The sequence below is a fragment of the Apaloderma vittatum genome, unplaced genomic scaffold (genome assembly GCF_000703405.1).
Source record: "Apaloderma vittatum isolate BGI_N311 unplaced genomic scaffold, ASM70340v1 scaffold20883, whole genome shotgun sequence".
Lineage (NCBI taxonomy): Eukaryota > Metazoa > Chordata > Aves > Trogoniformes > Trogonidae > Apaloderma > Apaloderma vittatum.
The window spans coordinates 656-20,353 of record NW_009710056.1 but is presented as its reverse complement, the minus strand read 5'-3'; the positions used below and the strand labels follow the sequence as shown (position 1 = coordinate 20,353).

The window sequence follows — 19,698 nt, the reverse complement described above, 5'->3', positions numbered from 1 at the left end:
ACTGTGACTTCAAATTAAAAATAATAAAAAAAAAAATTAAAAAGGAAGAAAAAAAGAAAGAGAAACATCAAAGCCTTCCGTAAACTCATGCTGCGCCAGAAGGGTGGCAATTATGCCATTCTTACCTCTGGGGCTATTTGCAAGGGAAAGGATCAGGAGACTCGGAAAGGGTGCCTGAGTGGAAGAGGTTTATCTTGTTCCATTCAGGGGAAAGGATTACAGGCATAAACCTGTCTGTCACCTTGGAGAAACTGGAGTCTTGAGATTTTTTGCCTCCAAAGCCTTAGGGATGCAGGGGAGGAAGCTATTTCCTTCAGATTAAAGACAGATGCAGATTCCTGAGAGAGGCTATCCTCTCCAGTTACTGGATACTGTAAGACAATTGTCTCTGCTGGCGTTAGCCCTGCATTGACTGGCTGCAAATGAGATGAGAAGTGGGATAAGTGCATATTAGAAATACCACCTGGTTATTTCAAGTTATTCCTATTCCTCTAATTTACATTTCCCCAGATGTTTCACACTACTGCATTAGTGATTCACAATGATACACATTTGCACACAGCAGGAGCAAAATTAATGAATTCCATCGCTTCCCTTATTTGGGAGCCTTTATGCCTGAAATACAGCTCCCTCGTTTTTATTATGCCTTTTGATCTCCACAGAGTAATCTGTTTCCCTCTTGGCAAAACTGTATAATTCTTGCTAATTTAATATGAATTACATTTATGTAGAATAAGCCTCATTATTTGCTACTTCTCGCACACGCTCTAAAAACCAGGCCAAATTCCACCCACCCGTTCTCCGGCAAGGTAGGCATGGACGTTTGCGTGACGACTAGCGTAAGATGCTGAGGTAGTGCCTGGCAAACAGACATGCAGCGACCGAACGAGAGGTTCATGGCAGGGAAACGGGCAGAAAGAGCTTCTGAACCTTCCCTCCCACGTGAGGCGTCGCTTACTGCATCGTGCAGCCCGTGCTAGGCAAGAAATCGTGTAAATAAATAATGATGGCTTTCGTTAGGTACGTCATGGTGCCATAGGCCCCACTCGGAGCACTGTCGTAAAAAAAGTGGCAAATTCCTGTGGCTACGTCCTTCTCCAAGATACTACCAGTAGCTCCGAATGATTTCTGAAAAGACATAAGCAAAGGAGTAAGGAAAGTTAGGTGCACATGCTTATTTACTGGGAAAAAGCCTCTGCCACACTATGATTTTGCATTTGTGCTGAATACTGAAAGCAATTCTCCTTTCCCTCATGAAAATCTTAATGGGGATTATTACAGGACCCACATGACTTAGCTGGATCAGTGTAAGTAGATGAGGAACATATATCTTCACATATTTTTGTCCTTTGTAGTGGGCGTGCAGGATTATTCAAATATTGATAATCCTAATGCCTTGGTAAAAACTTCCTTCAGTCTACCCACTTACTTCAGAGCTTGCAAGCCACTACAGTTGTATTCCCTTTAAATCTCCCACAATTCTTCAGTTAGTTTTCCAAGATGTATTTAAAATTCTTAAATTATTTTTCCAATTTATATTTCCAGAAGACACTCAAGAGAGTTGATCTGTCTTCGTAGCGGAAAGAAAAAGGCTAAGATCGAACTCATTACACGCATTCAAAAAGGAGCAGGGGACAATTTTCAAACATGGAGGCTTAATACCACTGCCCTTTGAACTCACCAGCTCCTGCAGGAACAGGTCATTGGCCATATGCACGATTCGATCCACGTGGATGATGCCCCCGATGCTGTTCACCTCGATGTCGGAGAGGAACGTGAGAACGAGAATAGCTTCCACCAAGAGCTGCCTGTACTCAGGCTGGGGTACGTGGTTCAGCACCGACTCCACATGCACAGCAAACTTGATTTCACACGGGGTCATCTGGCAGGTTTGAGGCGAAATGGAAAGAAAAACTGACGAATATCACACACACACACACACACACACACACACACACACACACACACTGTAGTTACACACAAATTAACTCTTTGCTCCTCACTCTGTGACCTCACATGCTTGGCCTTCTAAGCATCTTTCTGGCATCACACATTAGTCACAAGGCCAAAATTACTGTCGAGTCTTAAAAATAGCCACCTGCTTAGAGTGAATGCCCTTCCATGCAGAGATACAGCTATATTGTTCGTGGAGCAGCCTAATTTGTGCTGGCCTGGCTCTATGGATGTGAAGTGAAAGGCTGCTGCTTTAGGAGGCTTGTGCTTATTTCGTCTGATTCCTTTAAAGAGCAAAATTAGATACTGTCTAGGTCTGACAGGCTAAAAATATAAGCCTATTTATCTACACAATAGGAATAAATAAAGCTCTCCATTCTGAAAAAAAAGAGAGAAAAAAAAGGTTTAAATTCGGCAGAAAATTCCAGCTCCTCTCTTCAGCTGTTACCAATGTCCCTCAGAAGAGAAGGAAGCCAGAGCCAGAGCTAAGGGAATCAGACAGGGACACTCTCAGGCACACCAGCACCTCTCCTGCACTGATGGATTACTGTCCACCAGAGTTCATTTTATAGATGTGAATTCAGAACTTGCCAGAGCATCTAAAGACAGAGTGGCAATTCAACTAAGGGAAAAAAGAAAAGTAAGGAAAGCTTACGGATTTAAGGAGTCAAAGCTCTGGCTAGAAACAATCATCCTTAATTGGCATTTACTTTTGAGACTGTGATCCCAAAATACCCTGGCTGCTGTTGCAGCATATTTAAAAAAAAAATAAAGAAAGAAAAAAAAAAAAGAAAAAGGAGAAGTGGCAAGCAACACATCTGCTTTATTCCAAGAAGGCTGTGCCTTGTCCTCACCCTGCCCAAAGCTCTGCCATCAGCCACCCTTTCTCAAGGCCTGCTGTGTTGGCGCAGGAGTCAGTGTGGGTGTGGGCAGGGCGGGCAGAGGTGTGAAGGGAAAAATCCGCCACGAGCCCACCGCTCGCAGGCCTGCCCGGCAGAAGGAACTCATTGGCACAGCCCCGGGGAAGCTGGTGGAGGTGCTGGGGGAAGGTCTAGATCTCCCGACCTTCTTAAAACCAGAGCCCTGGCACAGGCTGCCCAGGGAGGGTGTGGAGTCTCCTTCCCTGGAGACTTTCAAAACCCACCTGGGCGCGTTCCTGTGTGACCTACTGTAGGTGATCCTGCTCTGGCAGGGGGGCTGGACCAGATGATCTCTAGTGGTCCCTCCCAACCCCTGACATTCTGTGATTCTGTGACCTGCAACAGCAGCCCCTCTGCACCTTACGCTGTCAAACCAAACGTTCAATCACAAGGCTAGAAATCATCAGTGTTTTACTGTACCTCTCGGGTGGTTGAAGAAGGAAGGACGTACCCATCAATAGACAGACCGTGGCACTGAAACAACAACATTTTGACAGTGAAGAGAAATCACAGTTCTTGGAGGTAAAACTGAGGTTTCTCTGCTCTAAAACTAAACAACAACAAGAAAACAACCAACCAAAAAACACAAAACCAACAAAACCTGTTAAAAATATTTCACCTTCACTGAAGAAGTTGTTATATAACCCAGCCAGTGTTATAAACAGCCTGACACGACAGGCAGAGAGCGCACTGTGTTCCAGCCCAGCTCCTGAAGGACAGGAAAGTACATACAGAGCCACTACAGCAAGAGGCTCACAAAGGAGGAGAACAAATCAATGAGAATATTTCACAGATTTCAGAGAATATTCTATGGGAAAGGACGTAGAAATAAAAGATAATGCAAAAGTACGACAATAGACGACAGAATTGAGAACATGTTTCAGACCCAGGGCAACACAACTCAAGGATGTCAACATGTTGGGGTGCTTGGATACAGGCCACCAACAGTGGGGAAGAGATGGTGTTAGAAATACCAAATACACACATATATATCATATAAATATATCTCATATAATATCTCATATAAATGTATCTCTCATAAAATACGTAAGATATTTATAACCACATATATATATTTTCATGTATACAAGAATATATATACATACACATATATTTTCTTGTATACAAGAAAAGAATAACAAAGTCTAAATGGTAAGAAGGTGGTCTAAGGAATGACACATTTGGGTACCTGAGGTACAAAAAAGCACCAAGAGAAAGATTTTATTAATAGTCCAAAAAGAATTTAAGAAATAAATACTGAAGACAAATAAGAACAACTGATTCTAATAGCCAGAAAAACTTTCCAATACTTCCAGCTATTACTTTGGGTCAGGACAGATGTGTTGCTGACTACTGGAAGATCCCATTGGTAAATAGCCAAGAGGCCGCCTATGACTCGTCTTGGCTGATATCAACACGAACAGCTTTGGCATAACTGATTTTAGAAGGACAACCAAAATCAGCCTAAGCTGGTGATGCGCATTCTTCCCAGCTCGGTAGGCATGAACAGCTCAGTGCTGCAACGTGCCCAACACCAGCTTTCACGCCGCAAGAACAGGCACGTAATCACTTTGAAATTAGTAAAAACTCCTAATTCTCCTCCTCTCCTTCCAGGAGAGCTGCCCTCAACAGATTTACATACCCCTGATCTCCAAGGTACTGGCAAGGACTTACTTTTCACTTAAAAGCAAACAAACAAAATAAATGTTAAGAACATCATACAGCTCATGAGAGCCAGCAAAAGGCTTCAAGACACTTTGGAAGAGTCAGTGCAGTTTCCTACTTCATTCCTCACAGCCTTTCTGAACCAGAGCACAAAAGACACGCTCCTACTCATGACTCCAGTTTCCACAAATCTTCCAGCTGAAGACCAACTCCCAGCAACACACTGTCTCCGCCTCACCACCTCCCCATGTTACTGTACAGGTCACCTGCCTCCTGCCCTCCACAGCTGCCAACTTACCTTCTGAAGGATTTTCCACACCTTCTCGTAAAAGCCAACAGGAACTCTGTTAATAGCACCATCAAGCCTCCTCCTGCGCAGCCACTGCCCTTTTCGGTCACCCCAGCTTGTGTGTCCACTGGAGCCAGCTGGAGAAGTGCTAGTGGGAGACGATGGACTACTGCCCCTCTGCAAGAAACATTAAAGCCTTGGTTAGCTGCTTTCTACCACCCCAAGTGCTGATCCTGGTGAATGTATCATTCTGTTACAATGTACCCTAGAACTAGGGGAAAAAAATATAGGCCATGACCTCATACAAGATGACGGAGCAGGACCGGTCCCTTTTTCTGCCCTTCACAACAAGCTTCACGTCTCTAGTACTCAACAGGCAAGCAGTTCAACAAGAAAACTTCAACACAAGCTATGACTATTTTGAGAAGCAGGAGCTGGCTGCCAGGGCGGTGTCACTGGTGTGCAAGATACAGGGATTTCCAGGTAGGTCTGATTTGGACTTTGGGCTCATTGTCATGAGAGAATCAAATGGGTCCATGAATCCAGCAAGAGATGTTCTCCAAGCAAAAAGCTCCATTAAAGTAAATAATTACAAATAGGCTTCCTGTGGTCACGGAATTGTCGTGCCTACCCTTCTGTAAGTATCAGTCTTGTTTCCTTTATTGCCACTACTGTTCTATTATTTACTCTACCAGACTTAAAGAGTAATTTAGGCAGCAAATCATCTTCAAAGTTGTGGCACTACCATTTCTAGACATGCAGGCCATCTACTTCTTGCACTCCCAGAGGCTGTGTGCTCGTTTCCCTGTTCCTTTTTGCACACTCGTTACTTGCAGCCCAGAAAGGACACTGACAGCCCCATCTCAAATCCCATCATCTCCAAGAAAGAAACTGCCTGAGCAAAGTAGCAGGGAAGGAGGAAATGAAGACCAAAACTTTCATGTTTGCAAATGGTGGGCTCACTGATTCCACATAAGCTCTGCAAAAAGACCACCAAACACAACCAGTCCCTTTCCACTACGGCTGGTGTCAGTGAGGCCTGGGTGGTGTTCCCTTGATGTTTTGGTGCTTGCTCTTCCTGCACGCTGACCAAGACAGACAGAACTCCCTCCACCCTCTTGAGCAGGGCTAAAGGGATGCATGAGGCCATCAAGAGGGTCAGTGTCAAAGTAGAGAAATCGACCTGCATACAATAATTCTACTCAGGTGCTTCAGAGAAGCAGAGACTCACTGAACGACTCTATACACTTGAACCAAAGGCACAGTTGAAGCCTGCCTTTCTGCGCTGGTACGTGGGACAACCTGGTGGTTGTCAGGCCAGGCCACAGGGCTAGTGGTGCTCTGCAGTCGTGTATTTAGGACACTTGGGAGATGTGTCATCGACAGCCAGTCTGCAGATGTGAAGAATTGTGAACACCAGCCGCTAGTCCAAAGCGCAAACATAGCTGCAAACTTTGCATCACTTTGTGAGACGGATTTGGAGCCTCAGCCTTACTCTAAATTGTCGAGGTTTCTGTTGGTACAATATTTAAACAAATATCTTCCTTCTTGGTAACGAGAACTTCAGAAGAGCTACACATCTCTGCCTTGAAAGAAGATGACTGCTTGAGAAGACAGCCATGCCCATAAACCCCATCTCAGCAACTTGAAGCTATTCTGGGTTCATTACTGTCCAGGGACTGCCAGCATTTATCAATGCTACATTACTTTTAAACACTGATGACACCTGTAACATAATCCACCACCAAGCAGCTAAGTCTGCTACAGTGCTTTATCTGCTACAACTGCTTAAGCTCCAGAAGAACTAAGTGGATCTAAATGCAACACTCAACTCGTATTAAAAGATTACTAATGAGAACTGGTTCCCAATGAAGATGAACAAAACAGAAGAGGGCAGGGTTTGAAAACAACAAGTTTTTACACAGGAGAAGTCACAGCGGGTGTCTAGAGCTAAGACTCTTGCACACACACACAGGGCTGAAGAGCAGGTGCAGAGTTGCAGAACGGTGTTTTACCGTGGAAACAAACATGCTGCTGGACATGCCGTGTCCCTCATGAAAGAACTACAAAACAAAAACAGACACCAACACGTCAGCCCGCCATGATGGAACAGGATGCAAACATGGTTAAATAGCCATCCATACAAAGACAAGAAACATAGAATAAGTGCATGTGCTCAAGGGGGAAACTGCAGCAGGCCCTGGACTCTTGCAGGGCTGCACTTGGGGCAGCTGCTGCCATCGCCCAGGGTCACCACGAGGCAGATCCCACCGTGCCAGGAGCCTGTTTGGCAGCCACAAGCTGCCCACACCATCCACTGAGCTCCAAGCATGGCCAACACAAACCATCGCAGTTTAAGATGCATGCAAAAGCTTCCCTGCGACTCAGGGCTGGGAAAGTGCCCCAAGCTCCCCGTTCCCATTCCCCACGTGTTGTTGCAATGTCAGCAGCTTCTCTGTGCACGGGAAGGTCTGCAGAGAGTTTGCGGGCTGTCAGCTGGGTGGGCACCGCTAAACAAACAGCTGCTAGGCTAAGGTTTTGTTGAAATGTGGATGCAGCACCACAGACTTACAGCATTCTTCTGCACCTGCCCACCCCAAGCCCTGCCCCCTGATTAAGGGTTAATGGTCCAGACCCAGCCAAAAGCTTGATGTTCAAACTCAAGAAAAAACAGCAGCAAACGAGAGAGCTGCAATCGCTCAACACTTGAGCTCTGGTGCAAAGAGATGTCAGTATAGGTACTTGAAATATTCTTTGTAACACAAAGTTGATTCTCTCCACCACAGACAAAACAACAATGAATTAGTATTTAAATTCAGAGAATGAAGTGAGCTGTGGCAGGAAGCAGCATGAATGGCAAGGTGGTGGTGGGGAACAAAAATAAACCCAGCCAACTCCTCTTCTGTGCCAAATACCAAGTTTCCATCTAACACAAGACCGACTCCGGAAATCTATTTTCAACAAAGGTCCAAGCGTCTAAGCTCAGGCCCACCTCTGTACTTAAAATAATGCTGCCACCTAGAGCCTAGTCCCTCTCCAATCCTAGAAAGTCCCTGCAGTCAGACACTGGCTGCAACAGACAGTGAGCCCTGCTCACACTGAACCCCTGAGGTCACTTCAGGGCAGGTGGGAAGCAGTGAGTGGCACCTTTGCAGCCACGGCTGCGCCTCGAAGCTTGGCCAGCGACGATGCTCGGTGTAGCACTGTGCAAACACGGCAGCCGGGTCTTGTGAGACGGACACCTCGTGTTTCACAGGTGCCTCTGCTTCCCTGTCTGATCATGTCCTTTGAAGAATCATTAAGGCTGAGAGGAGACCTCCTCACTCTCTACAACTACCTGAAAGAAGGCTGTAGTGAGGTGGGGACTGGTCTCTTCTCCCAACTAATTAGCGATAGGATAAGAGGAAATGGCCTCAAATTGCTCTAGGGGAGGTTTAGGTGGGATATTAGGAAAAATTTCTTTGCTGAAAGTGGTGAATCATTGGCACAGGCTGCCCAGGGAAGTCACGGAGTCACCATCCCCGGAGGTGTTCAAAAACGTGTAGATGTGGCACTTATGGATATAGTTTAGTGGTCATGGTGGTGTTGGGTTAGCGGTTGGACTTGATGATCTTAGAGATCTTTTCCAACCTTAGTGATTCTATGATTAATTGATCTTTATCATCACCATCAAACCATGCTAGGATCACGGAGAAGTGCCACTCCTTTTGGGAGGCTTACTGAGAAAATCTGTTTTGTACAATCAAAAAAAAATTCAAATACTTCCTTAGAAACTTACAGAAATGGCCTCAGATTAAATGAAACCAGCTTGCTTGTTAACAGGGTCTTTAAAAAATAGGTTTCTAATGCACACTCATTGAATGGCTTGTGTTGGAAGGGACCTTTAAAAATCACCTAGTCCAGGCCATGGGCAAGGACATCTTTCACTGGAGTAGGTTGCTCAAAGCACCATCGAACCTGACCTTGAACACTTCCAACAATGGGGCATCCTCAGCTTCTTTGGGCAACTTGTCTCAGTGTCTCATCACCTTCATCGCACAAAATTTCTTCCTTACGTCAAATCTAAAGCTGTCCACTTTCAGTTTAAAATCATTGCCCCTTGTCCTGTCACTACAGGCCTTGGTTAGAAACATCTCTTATAAGCCCCCTTGAAGTACTTGAAAGGCTGCAATAAGGTCTCCCTGGATCTTCTCTTTTCCAGGCTGAATACCTCAGGCTGAAAAATATGGAGTCATTCTTATAAATGTATTTAACTACTAACTTTCTATTTATCTAGAGCAAAACAGAATTATTACTAGAGACACAAAATACGGGAATCAGAAGCATTCATAACAAAACCTTCAGTCACATCCATTCAGGATATTTTGGTTGTGTTTTCTGTGATATCTCTCCATATACTCAGCTGCTGTGTAATTTAAAGCATTGAAGTTAAATATATACATATACATATACATATATTTGTGTATGTATCTAATTCTCCTCTCCTGAAGAAACAAAACAGGGAGAAGACAAACCAAGATTTCTTTTCCATGTATACTTTTCCAAAAGGCATGTGGGCCAGTTAAGTAACTTGGGCAGAGTACAAGAATGAACACTTTGCATGAAAGCTTTACTTTGTACATCTGACTTTTCCTTGGCTAAAGATGATAAAGGAGCTGTTCTAAAAGTTGATGCCATGAATGCATTAAAGCTTGTTCTATACTCAGCATGTGAAAGAAGAAGAAAAAAAAGAAAGCACATTCTTTTGGAGAAAATATCCCCTTTGCTACCTTCTATTTAGTGATCAGCTTTAAATCAAAGGACCTTTGGCAACTTCAGTCATTTACCAAGAATAAAACCTAACATACCACAGTTCCAGAACAGCTGCATTTTCTAATGAGTGTTAACAGAAAACTCTCACCTGCTTCATCTCACTCTTCAGTTTAGTAATACCACTTCTTTCCGTTTTAGTTGCTCCAGAATGTCCCATTTCATGAATAGAAATTGCAGGGCTTGATGAAGAGGAATCTACAGGTCGCACTAAAAGAAGCAAATGGACATTTTTAGAATTCTAAGGTAGAAAACCAGATTAAATTGCATCTAGAAGTTTAAACACATATCCTTTCAGAAGTGTACAGGGCTCTTGGCGACAGCATCCTTTCCCATCACGTCAATAGTTAATCCAGATTGCATCAGGTAAGGAGCCTAGATCCATACTTAGATAGCAGGGCCTGATTTTCCATGACATTGAGCAATAGTAGCTTTAAAAGATGTCAGAGTTGCAGTGAGTCTGTGAGGGCCTAAGAACGAAACCAGGAGACAGCTGACGTGCCCGTCAGGAATACCCGGGTATCACAGACACACTCCTTGAAGGTAGGTTAGATATGATCTTTTTATGGTTTTCATTCTGGTCACACAGAATTTCTGCATTTTAAAAGTGTGCCTTCGTATCACTGAAAACTTGAGACAACCTTATTTCAGTGCAGGGCAGCTTCCATTTTATTTGTTTCATTTATTCCACAGCAGACACACATGTACTGGCCACCCATGATCAATGCATTACTTATACCTCTATTTTATGTCCCATGAGTAGATTCCTACTTTTCTGACAATCACTGCTAGGTTAATGGTTAGACTCAATGACCTTGAAGGTCTTTTCCAACCTAAATGATTCTATGATTTTATCTAACTTTATATTTATGGTTCTCACTAAACATACACAAGTGCCCAAACGGACAACTTACAGCTTCTTTCCACTCCAAACTCTTTTCCGCTGAGAATATGGTGTAGGAGATTTTTCATATCAAAGGGGCTTAGATTCATCAAACTTTCTGAAGCTTCTTCACCTAGTTTAAAAGAAAAGAAGGACAATCATCACTACAGGTGTCTCTATAGCTTGTTTTCCCAAGTAAACTGCTTATGAATGAAGTTCAGACTCACTTACCTTTATGGCTAACGCTTCCTTAAAAAAAATTAACATGTAGAGTCACATTTCAAAGAAAATACATTTCAGGACTAGACAACAAACACCGCGTGGAAATAACGCTATTTACATTAGTGAATATTATGCTGCAGCTTGTGTGTCATCTCACTGACAGTGATGATGAGAAAGCAGTTGCTCCTCTGCAAAGCAAGCTCCCTTGGAAAGCCATTGCAGCCGTCACCCAACTGCAGAAGACGTAGAGATCCAAATTACAGAGCCAGAGTTATCCCATAAAGGAATGCTGGCACATGGGAAGGCCTGAGTTTTATTTGATTAAAGGATCACACTCGTAAATGAGAAAAAGCAGATACACACATACGAGCACAAGTGCGTGTGCACGGACAGATCTCCCATAGGAAAATGTGGAAAAGGCAGTGATGAAGCTGAGGGCAGCGTACGAAGCATCTGGACGTTATGGCTGAGGAATAGCAAAAAGGGACCCCAGAAAAGACGGGCTTTGCACTGAGAACGAAGCAGCTTCTGCTACTCACCTACAGGTTTCGGGGAAAATGAAAACAAGGCTTTCTGTACACTCTTCGTAAAAGAAACAGAACTATCCCAGGGAATTATTTGGCTCCTTTATTAACTTCTCCTAAGGGAGAAACCTGCTGACCTCTAGTGCCAGGTACCCACTTCAGTTAGAGAGCGGCAGCGGCCAAAGTGGACTTCACCTAACCAAGTACCAGGGACCTCCTCTTCATTCCACCAGGGACAAAACCAAGGAAGACCAGAAAACATGCTTCCACAAGGTTATCCCTCTTTAGGGCGTGCTCAGGCACTAGAAACAGTTACAAGACCTGAGTCAAGAAAACATGGTCCAGATCATGCTACTAAGAGTCAGCATTTGACAATATATTTGTCACAGTAACTTGATTATTTTTCCTGACTGTTCCTTCTCCGCCTTCTGACTCCTTTCAACGAGGAAAATTCTTCAGTGATTTTTCAGATCTCTCTTCAGTCATCATTTCTTTCTAGTTCCACTTCTCTAAAGAGAGTTTAAAATATTTTTGCCTTCCACCACTTGTTTGTTACTTAACCTCTTGGGGTTTTGTAGGGCATTTGCAACATCTTGGGGGCCTGTAAGAATTTTTTTTTTTACTGATGTCCTAGCAAAATAACATATCACTAGCTGAAAGCTAAACTGCAAATACTTTCCAACTAAGCACATTTAAGGGGAGAAGGCTTACACATAAAAGGAAGAGGATCAGAAGTTATTTTGAGTAAGAACCACCAGAACTATGAATTAAGGCTTAAATACTCAGAAGATACCTAGGATGCTAATTCTCATTGTCATTAGTGGTATCAGGTCCCTAAATACACACACATGCACAATTTGATGACATGGATCTTGAAAAATTACTGGAAGTCTGGGGACTTAAGTATTTAAAATCCATTTCAGCTTGAATGACTAGGGGATAGGAGGGCAGGAATCTTTCATCAAGTCAAAAATAGAAGTTATTTTCAAAGTTTGTAACTGCACATGCGGAATGAAGAAGTCATTAAAGGATTTAACACACACACACACACACACATGAAAAATCAACAGTGAGGGGAAGCAGAAATAACGCCATAATTACCCCTATGATAAAATTGTTCTTACCTGAGCATTTCAGACTTCGAGCCAGCTCAGTGGCCATCACCTGAATTATCAGACCAATGCGGAGCCTGAGCATCTCCACAAACAGACTAGGCTGTGACCGGACGTACATCGCCAAGTACATAATTATTTCCTGTAAGAGTAAATCCGTAAGAGCATCCGTTTAGAGTGGCTTTCCCAGGCACAGAGCAAACACTGGCACCACAGCTGAAAGAATCCTTCTTTCACACACTGTGTACCTGTGTCAGGACTGCAATACTGATGTCTTGGCCGCTGGCTTCATAAATAAGATCTATGAGCTCTTCAGGTGGCAGCGGGCTGCAAGAAAGCAAACCACAGTTAGCAGTGGCTCAGGCCCCTGGTGCTAACCTCTTGAACGAGCACAAGTCACCCAGGAAGATCTTTGCACCACGAAGGTGCCTATGATTCTACCTGGGTGACTGCATCTCCTTCCAAAGGCAAGGAGTAAGTTTTAAAACAAGATATTAGCAGCAGCCCCATACGGTCAGGAAGATGAAGGGCAGGATGCTTCTGTAGCTGACGCACTGCTCCAACTTACGTGGTAATGATTTTCTCACGGGGTTCTGGTGGCAGGCCCACAGTAAGCTGCTTGTGGTGCGACAGAAGGTCTGTGCACGCCTATCACAACGGGACAGAAAGCAAAAGAACTTTCTCTGAGTCATGTGGAAGTGATAGAGCTTTTAATTCCCTGAAATGAAGCACCTCTTTAGCAACTTTAAAGTGCATTTCTATTCAGTACCAGTCATGCAGTTCCTGCAGAACGCTGTTAACTAGTTGCCAAAGGTCCCCTGAGGTCAACAGGGCTCAGAGAAGTCTGCTCTGGCTGAAAGCCTGCTTCCCTGCTCAGTGAAATCAGCAGCATAAGGATTGCAGACTCCAGTGGGGTCGGCAGATCAATAAAGGACTTTATCCTTTACCGTAAGATAAAAAACGTTTTTAATCAATGAAAAACTTGGCAGTATTAGGTTTAAAAAAAAATCCTGCCTACTAATAACATCTCTCTTAAACACTGAACATATTGCATGGCATTTCTGAATTAGGCATGCTGATACATTCTGAACTAGGTGCCTCCCCCAGTACCACAGTGTTTACTCTTTTAGACGAACCTCCTCAAAAAAGTAGGTCTTCAGTTTACCTGCTTTAATACCCTGAATCAAAGGCCTCACAGAGCAATGCTTCTCTGGTTTTTATTCTGCCTCCCTTACCGTTGAACAAACCAGATCATCTCAGTTCTCTTCTACTCCAATCCTGTGCCAGTATATTTTCAATTTACCATACCCAGCTTTCTGTGAGCACGTCTGTACGGAGCTCAGCCATTGCATCTTGAGGATGGAAAAGGTTATACGCTTAATCAAGTACCAGGCAGGGTGACTATCACAAATTGTCCCCCACAGATGTGACTGTTCCTAAAATAGGGCATCCTAGGTGTGACAGTCAAAGCTTTGAAAATGGCCAGGAATTAGAGAAAGAGCTCTTCAGAATTATGCAGGGATAAGGAGGAAATTAAAGAAATGCGTCAACGTCCTTGAAAGGAAGCATTTTTATAATGTCTAAAATAAAATCTGTACCCTTACTGTGAATCTTTTCTTATTGCCATCTAATAGTCCTGGATATTTTAATGCCTCTGACCAACCACATCCACACATGCAGCAGACTGACTGCCCAATGGGATGGAAAACAGCAGAACATATTTTTGCATCATTGCTAGTACCTGGTGCTCCTCAAATGTTCATATCACAAGAGCAAGAGACATTTACCAATGATAACTACAGTCTTCAAAGCACATAATTAAGCTTTTCCAATCAACAGAGATGAAATAAAGCCATCACAACCAGTCTCAGTCCATGCCAACATTAGCACACCTCGCAGTACAGATGAAAGGTAAAGATATCAAAGTAAGATTCTACACTGGAAAAGCAACCAACGTTTATTAAAAAACGGTGCACTTTGTATCTTGTGAGGTAAGACCAGAAGAAGGACAAGCACAAGGCCCACTAGCAAAACTGGAGTTTTATCTCTGTTTCCAGGCAGGAAACTGAATCAGCATTATTTGTATTTCGTACCTCAGCCAGGACTTCCACTCTCTTTTTGAGTATACCAGAAATGTAACGGATTAAGCCCCATTCTTGATTGATGCCTGCCTTTCTGTAGAGCTCGTTGAGTAGGCAATGGACAGTGACGCCGTACTGTCCATCCAACTCTGTGTCCCAGTCAGCACCTCTGCCAGAAAAAGACACGGAAAGTAATGAGCATCAGACAAAATGCTACACTGCTTAACTTTACCACACGACGAATAGCCTGATTTTGACCGTGTTGCTCATTTTGGTGACGGAATTAAGTGGTAACATCGGGGCCTTCACAAGAGGTCGATTATACGTGGACAAAACCCTCCTGACAGCCGCAACTTTCCTAAGTAAGTAGAGCACTCGCTTAGCCATGAGCCTGTGGCTTCAAAACCAGCCACCCAGGATTGTCCACCAGCCTTCAAATTGAGTGTGCATGCAGAGTTTGCTTGAGGAATGCTCTGTGTGGTGCTTTTTCAAAGCAGAATTCGGCAACATCTTCAGTACCACTAAAGACTGCAGGCATTTTTCAGATGTCTCGGGGCACTCTTGAGTTTTTTGCCCTGCCTCGTTCTTAGGTATTAACTAAGCTTCTACGCTGCCTATGCCATTACTGAAAAAATGAAGGTAATTTCTGTTCCTCTCCTGGGTTTGAAATTCACTGCATTATGGCTTCTCTTTAAGAATGTTTTGAAGCATTACAGAACGACTTTTCAAATCCTGCGGGAGGGACAGAGTCCACCAGAAGTCCATCTGCCTGCCCAGCAGAGACTCCCATGGCAAAACAAGTCCAGAACACAAAATCAAGGGTGTTACATGTAGTTAAACAAAAAAAAAGGTATTTTTTTCAGGAATTCCTTTGCTCAAGAGGAGCTTAGACGCTGCTAAGCATTTTGCTTGGGAAATCGAGATCAAAGAACAGGTCCTCACAGAGGAAAGACTAAAATAAACAAAACCACAATCTTTGCAGTGGTAAGGACTATCTGTGATTAACATGCTTAATGCTCATCTTTGCATCCAAAGCTAACTTCCTGACAGGTTATAGCAGCATACTGCTGCACAGGGGGGGAGAAAAAAGCCCAGTAAATGCACTCCAGAAGATGATTTTGTTGGTTTGCACTTCCATTTTGTTCCCTATTTAAACAGCAGCTGTTTACTAACCCCAGCAGCCGGGGTTAGACTGTTTCCAAGAATGTTTTGAAGAGCATCGAGTTTTAGCCAGTGGCGCACTTAAACATGTAGAAGGATTAGCGGAAAAATAGTTACTGCTTATTAAAATTGCATTTCGCTTTTGGTTAGAAAGGGACAAGGTGAAGCTTCCCTCCACTTCTATTCTTGTTTATAAAAATCATACCAAATCTGTGTGATCTTAATAGAGTACCATGAATATAGCAAGGCATGTTCTCACTCATGGTAAGAATTTGTTTGTTTTATTTATAAGCCTTGGAGCATGCATGTATTCACAACCGTGTGTGAACCAATTCTGAAATTCACACTATCATTTTTTGTACCCAAATTATTCATGCAACCAAGTCAACTAATTCTGTTAAAGCACAAAATATTGTAGTCACTCCCCTCAAAACATAACCCTGAGCAGTGGAAACACTTTTTCACAAGAATAGTCACATAGTTGTGACCAAACACAAAGAAGCTGAAGCTTATACTCAGACAACTCACTTTAGTATATGCAAGATGTATAAGATATCTGCTTGATCATGGAGCGTTGGACATTCCTTCAGCTGCTCAACAAGCTTTCTGCAATCCAAATCACCATGAGCATCTTTAGGTAAGTGCAAAGCGTCACGGTCCTGGTAACAAAGATGGAAGAAAAACTGAAGAAATTACCTTGAAAAAACCAGCAGATTCAGTTCAAACCTAACTTCCCATTAAACAATAGACTGGCATCATAACTCTGCACTTGAAATACAGACACATCACATAGCTCTTGCCAGACTACTGTAGACATGAAAAGGAGACTAATCCCAGGACACGCAACACCCAGAATGGAACTTTTTCTAAAGCTTTGGTTCAATCAAGAAGAAAAGCCATTTTTTGAAAAAAAAAGAAAAAAAAAGAAATGTTTTGTGAAAGATGAAAACTGAATTATTGCATGCTCCTCCTGTCACTTGCTGTAACTTGTAAAGAGAAAAGCAGAAGGATACTACCTATTATCCAGGATGGCCATGAGCCAGCACTGTGCCCTTGTGGCCAAGAAGGCCAGTGGCATCCTGGGGTGTGTTAGAAGGGGGATGGCTGGTAGATCGAGAGAGGTCCTCCTGCCCCTCTACTCTGCCCTGGTGAGGCCACATCTGGAATATTGTGTCCAGTTCTGGACCCCTCAGCTCAAGAGAGACAGGGAACTGCTGGAGAGAGTCCAGCGCAGAGAAACTAAGATGCTGAAGGGAGTGGAACATCTCCCTTGTGAGGAAAGGCTGAAGGAGCTGGGTCTCTTTAGCTTGGAGAAGAGGAGGCTGAGGGGTGACCTTATAGTGTTTATAAATATATAAAGGGGGAGTGTCAGGAGGATGGAGCGAGGTGGCAAACAATGATAAGACAAGGGGTAACGGAATTTGAGAAGAAACTTCTTCTCAGTGAGGGTGACAGCCCTGGCACAGGCTGCCCAGGGAGGTTGTGGAGTCTCCTTCTCTGGAGACATTCAAAACCCGCCTGGACCCCTTCCCATGTAACATCATCTAGGTGATCCTGCTCTGGCAGGGGGATTGGACTAAATGATCTTTTGAGGTCCCTTCCAAACCCTAGCATACTGTGATATAATTTAGAGCTGTTTTAGTTCCATCTCTAACCTGTATACATGTGGCGCTTTATGAATGCAGGAGCTGCCATGATAAATTTTCAAAGCTTACAAAGCTAGCGTGTCAACTAATCAGATTATGCAATCCTGTGGTGAGTTCTTGGATGAGGAGAACTTTTGTTTAATATGCTATTCAGCAATTTCTTTGGTCCTACAAAACCATTTCCACAAACAGAGCCTGTAGAGCAGAATCCTCCAGGGAGTTGGATACAACCTCCTGTAACCATTCTCAGCAGCCGGTCCCATAAACTGAGACAAAAAAGTGCTCAGCACAACCTCACCTTCATGCCTTGTGGTGGGATTTGGCTGGTGCTTCAAGGACAAGCGTCCTTCCACACACTGCTCTTCTGCCCAGGCATTACTGTAGGCAGCATTTCTTGGAGAACATCTCTAAAGGCCGTGAATATTCCATCCTTCCCTTTTTGTGTTCAGTTAGAACTAAAGATAACGACTTAATCTCTTTTTTAACGATAACCACCCATTACATTACTTCTTTTTCACACACAGTTAAAATTTTTCCACTTGATATTGTCTATTTAACCAAAAAATCTTCACCCAGTCAAAAAACAAATTCCAAACCAAGGAAGTAGCTATCCGGTGCTGTGCACAGAATGGCTTGTCTGTGAAAGAAAATAAGACCTAGCATGGGGTTTGGCTGGGAAACAGAGGAAAGGACGCAGTATTGCATCCTAAAACCACAAAAGCATAGAAAAATTCCCACGTCTTACCTTTGCCTCAAAGAAATGGGGATTATCAACAAGATTCAGAGACTTCCGGTGCGTGTTCAGAACTTTAGTGGGAAGAGACATAGACACAGCTGGAAAGGAAAGCCATCAGAAAATAGCAGGGGGGTGGGGGGGGAATCCATTTCAGTACCATGAAAATTGAACACCGACATGAAGCAATTATACTAGGTAAAAACAACAGAAATATCTTCGAGAGTCAACCTTCAGAGGCAATGCTTCTGAGATGCTGTGTGTGGAACTTGGAGGCAAGCTCATGTTCTAACTCTTACCTCCTCGGAGATTTTTTAACAAAAAAATGCTTTAAAGTTATTAATTAAAACTGAAGTTAAGGGAAGCCTCCCCTTAACCAGGGCACTGAATACTACAGCATATAATGAGTATGTTGGAAACTATTTTCAAATTCAGTCAAAGCACTATTTTGGTGAAAATTCTCCAAACGGTCTATTAGAAATCCAGCACAATTAGGAACTCTGTCCTCCCTCTCCACTCCATTTGTTCCTACAAATTTAAAAAGTACATATGTATACCTATGTTCTTCTGGCATTGAAACATTTCATTTCACCACAACTTTATTAAAGTAAGAAATACACATTTTGTCTGCCTTTGTATAAACAAAGACAAAAAAAACAAACCCAAATTCATTGACATGGCTTCTAAAATTCTATCCAACTGAGAAGCTGCAGCAGCTTCCATAACTTTAACTTCAATTAAATGTTATATTCCACAACAGGTTATCTCCTGTACACACCAAGATATGGGATACTGTGGGAACAAACCTGATGGCAACAGCTTCAGATTCATTCTTATTTCTTGCTAACTACAACATACTTGTGCCACTAGCTCTTTTTAAATGTCCCTTGTAACATCCAGAATAGGTTTTCTACTATGATTTACTAAATAATTAACAGGGAGAAATACCTGGAACGGCCAAGCCCTTTGTCTTGGCCATTATTGACAGTATCTCTTCTGTGGAATGGTTTGCACTGAACACAGGGGGTTGACTCGCAGTCTTTGAAGTTGGAGGCAGGTATGACTTCAGAGCTGTACTCTGCAGGATATCATTTATATACTGATCCAGCTCATCCTGGCTTTCTAGTGCGACATACATAAAAGAAAAGATTTATTAAAGGTAAAATCGTAATTTGTCAGGGTTTTCTTTTTCAAACACGATCCTTGTTTATACCAAAGGGCACACAAAATGCAAGAGTATCATAAGCAGGAGATTTTTAAGCTGAACAAATTGGAAAGAAAAAAAGAATCAGTTTCTGATACTTTGAAAGTAGTTAAATTAAGAAGTTATTTTTTCTTCTGAAATTCCTTTCAGTAAAAGGGTTTTTGTCTTGCTGGCTGTCCACAGATCACAGTCGAACTCAATGATTTTAAAGGTCTTTTCCAACCTAAAATGAGTTTGTGACTCACACAGAATGTCAGGGCTTGGAAGGGACCTTGAAAGTCCCCCCTGCCAGAGCAGATCCCCCAGAGTAGGTCACACAGGAATGCATCCAGGAGACTCCACAACCTCCCTGGGCAGCCTGTGCCAGGGCTCTGTCACCCTCACAGTGAAAAAGTTTTTCCTAATGTTTTTGTGGAACCTCCTATGTTCCCGCTTGCATTCGTTGTCCCTTGTCCTATCACTGGCCATCACCGAGAGAGTCTAGCACCATCCTCCT

At 43.2% G+C, this 19,698-nt stretch overlaps 1 protein-coding gene across 1 annotated transcript; it reads right to left on the bottom strand.

The window, feature by feature from the left end:
• Window positions 1-954: 954 nt before the first annotated feature.
• LOC104272233 (phosphorylase b kinase regulatory subunit alpha, liver isoform-like) lies at window positions 955-19,120 on the bottom strand (the record flags this gene model as incomplete). The annotated part of the gene is made up of 14 exons (XM_009867177.1): window positions 955-1,128; window positions 1,682-1,882; window positions 3,294-3,347; window positions 4,837-5,004; window positions 6,843-6,890; window positions 9,728-9,846; window positions 10,551-10,652; window positions 12,390-12,519; window positions 12,626-12,704; window positions 12,946-13,025; window positions 14,471-14,627; window positions 16,148-16,278; window positions 18,011-18,099; window positions 18,947-19,120. Coding segments are annotated over 14 exons (1,706 nt in total), but the record flags the coding sequence as incomplete, so codon positions are not given.
• Window positions 19,121-19,698: the final 578 nt, after the last annotated feature.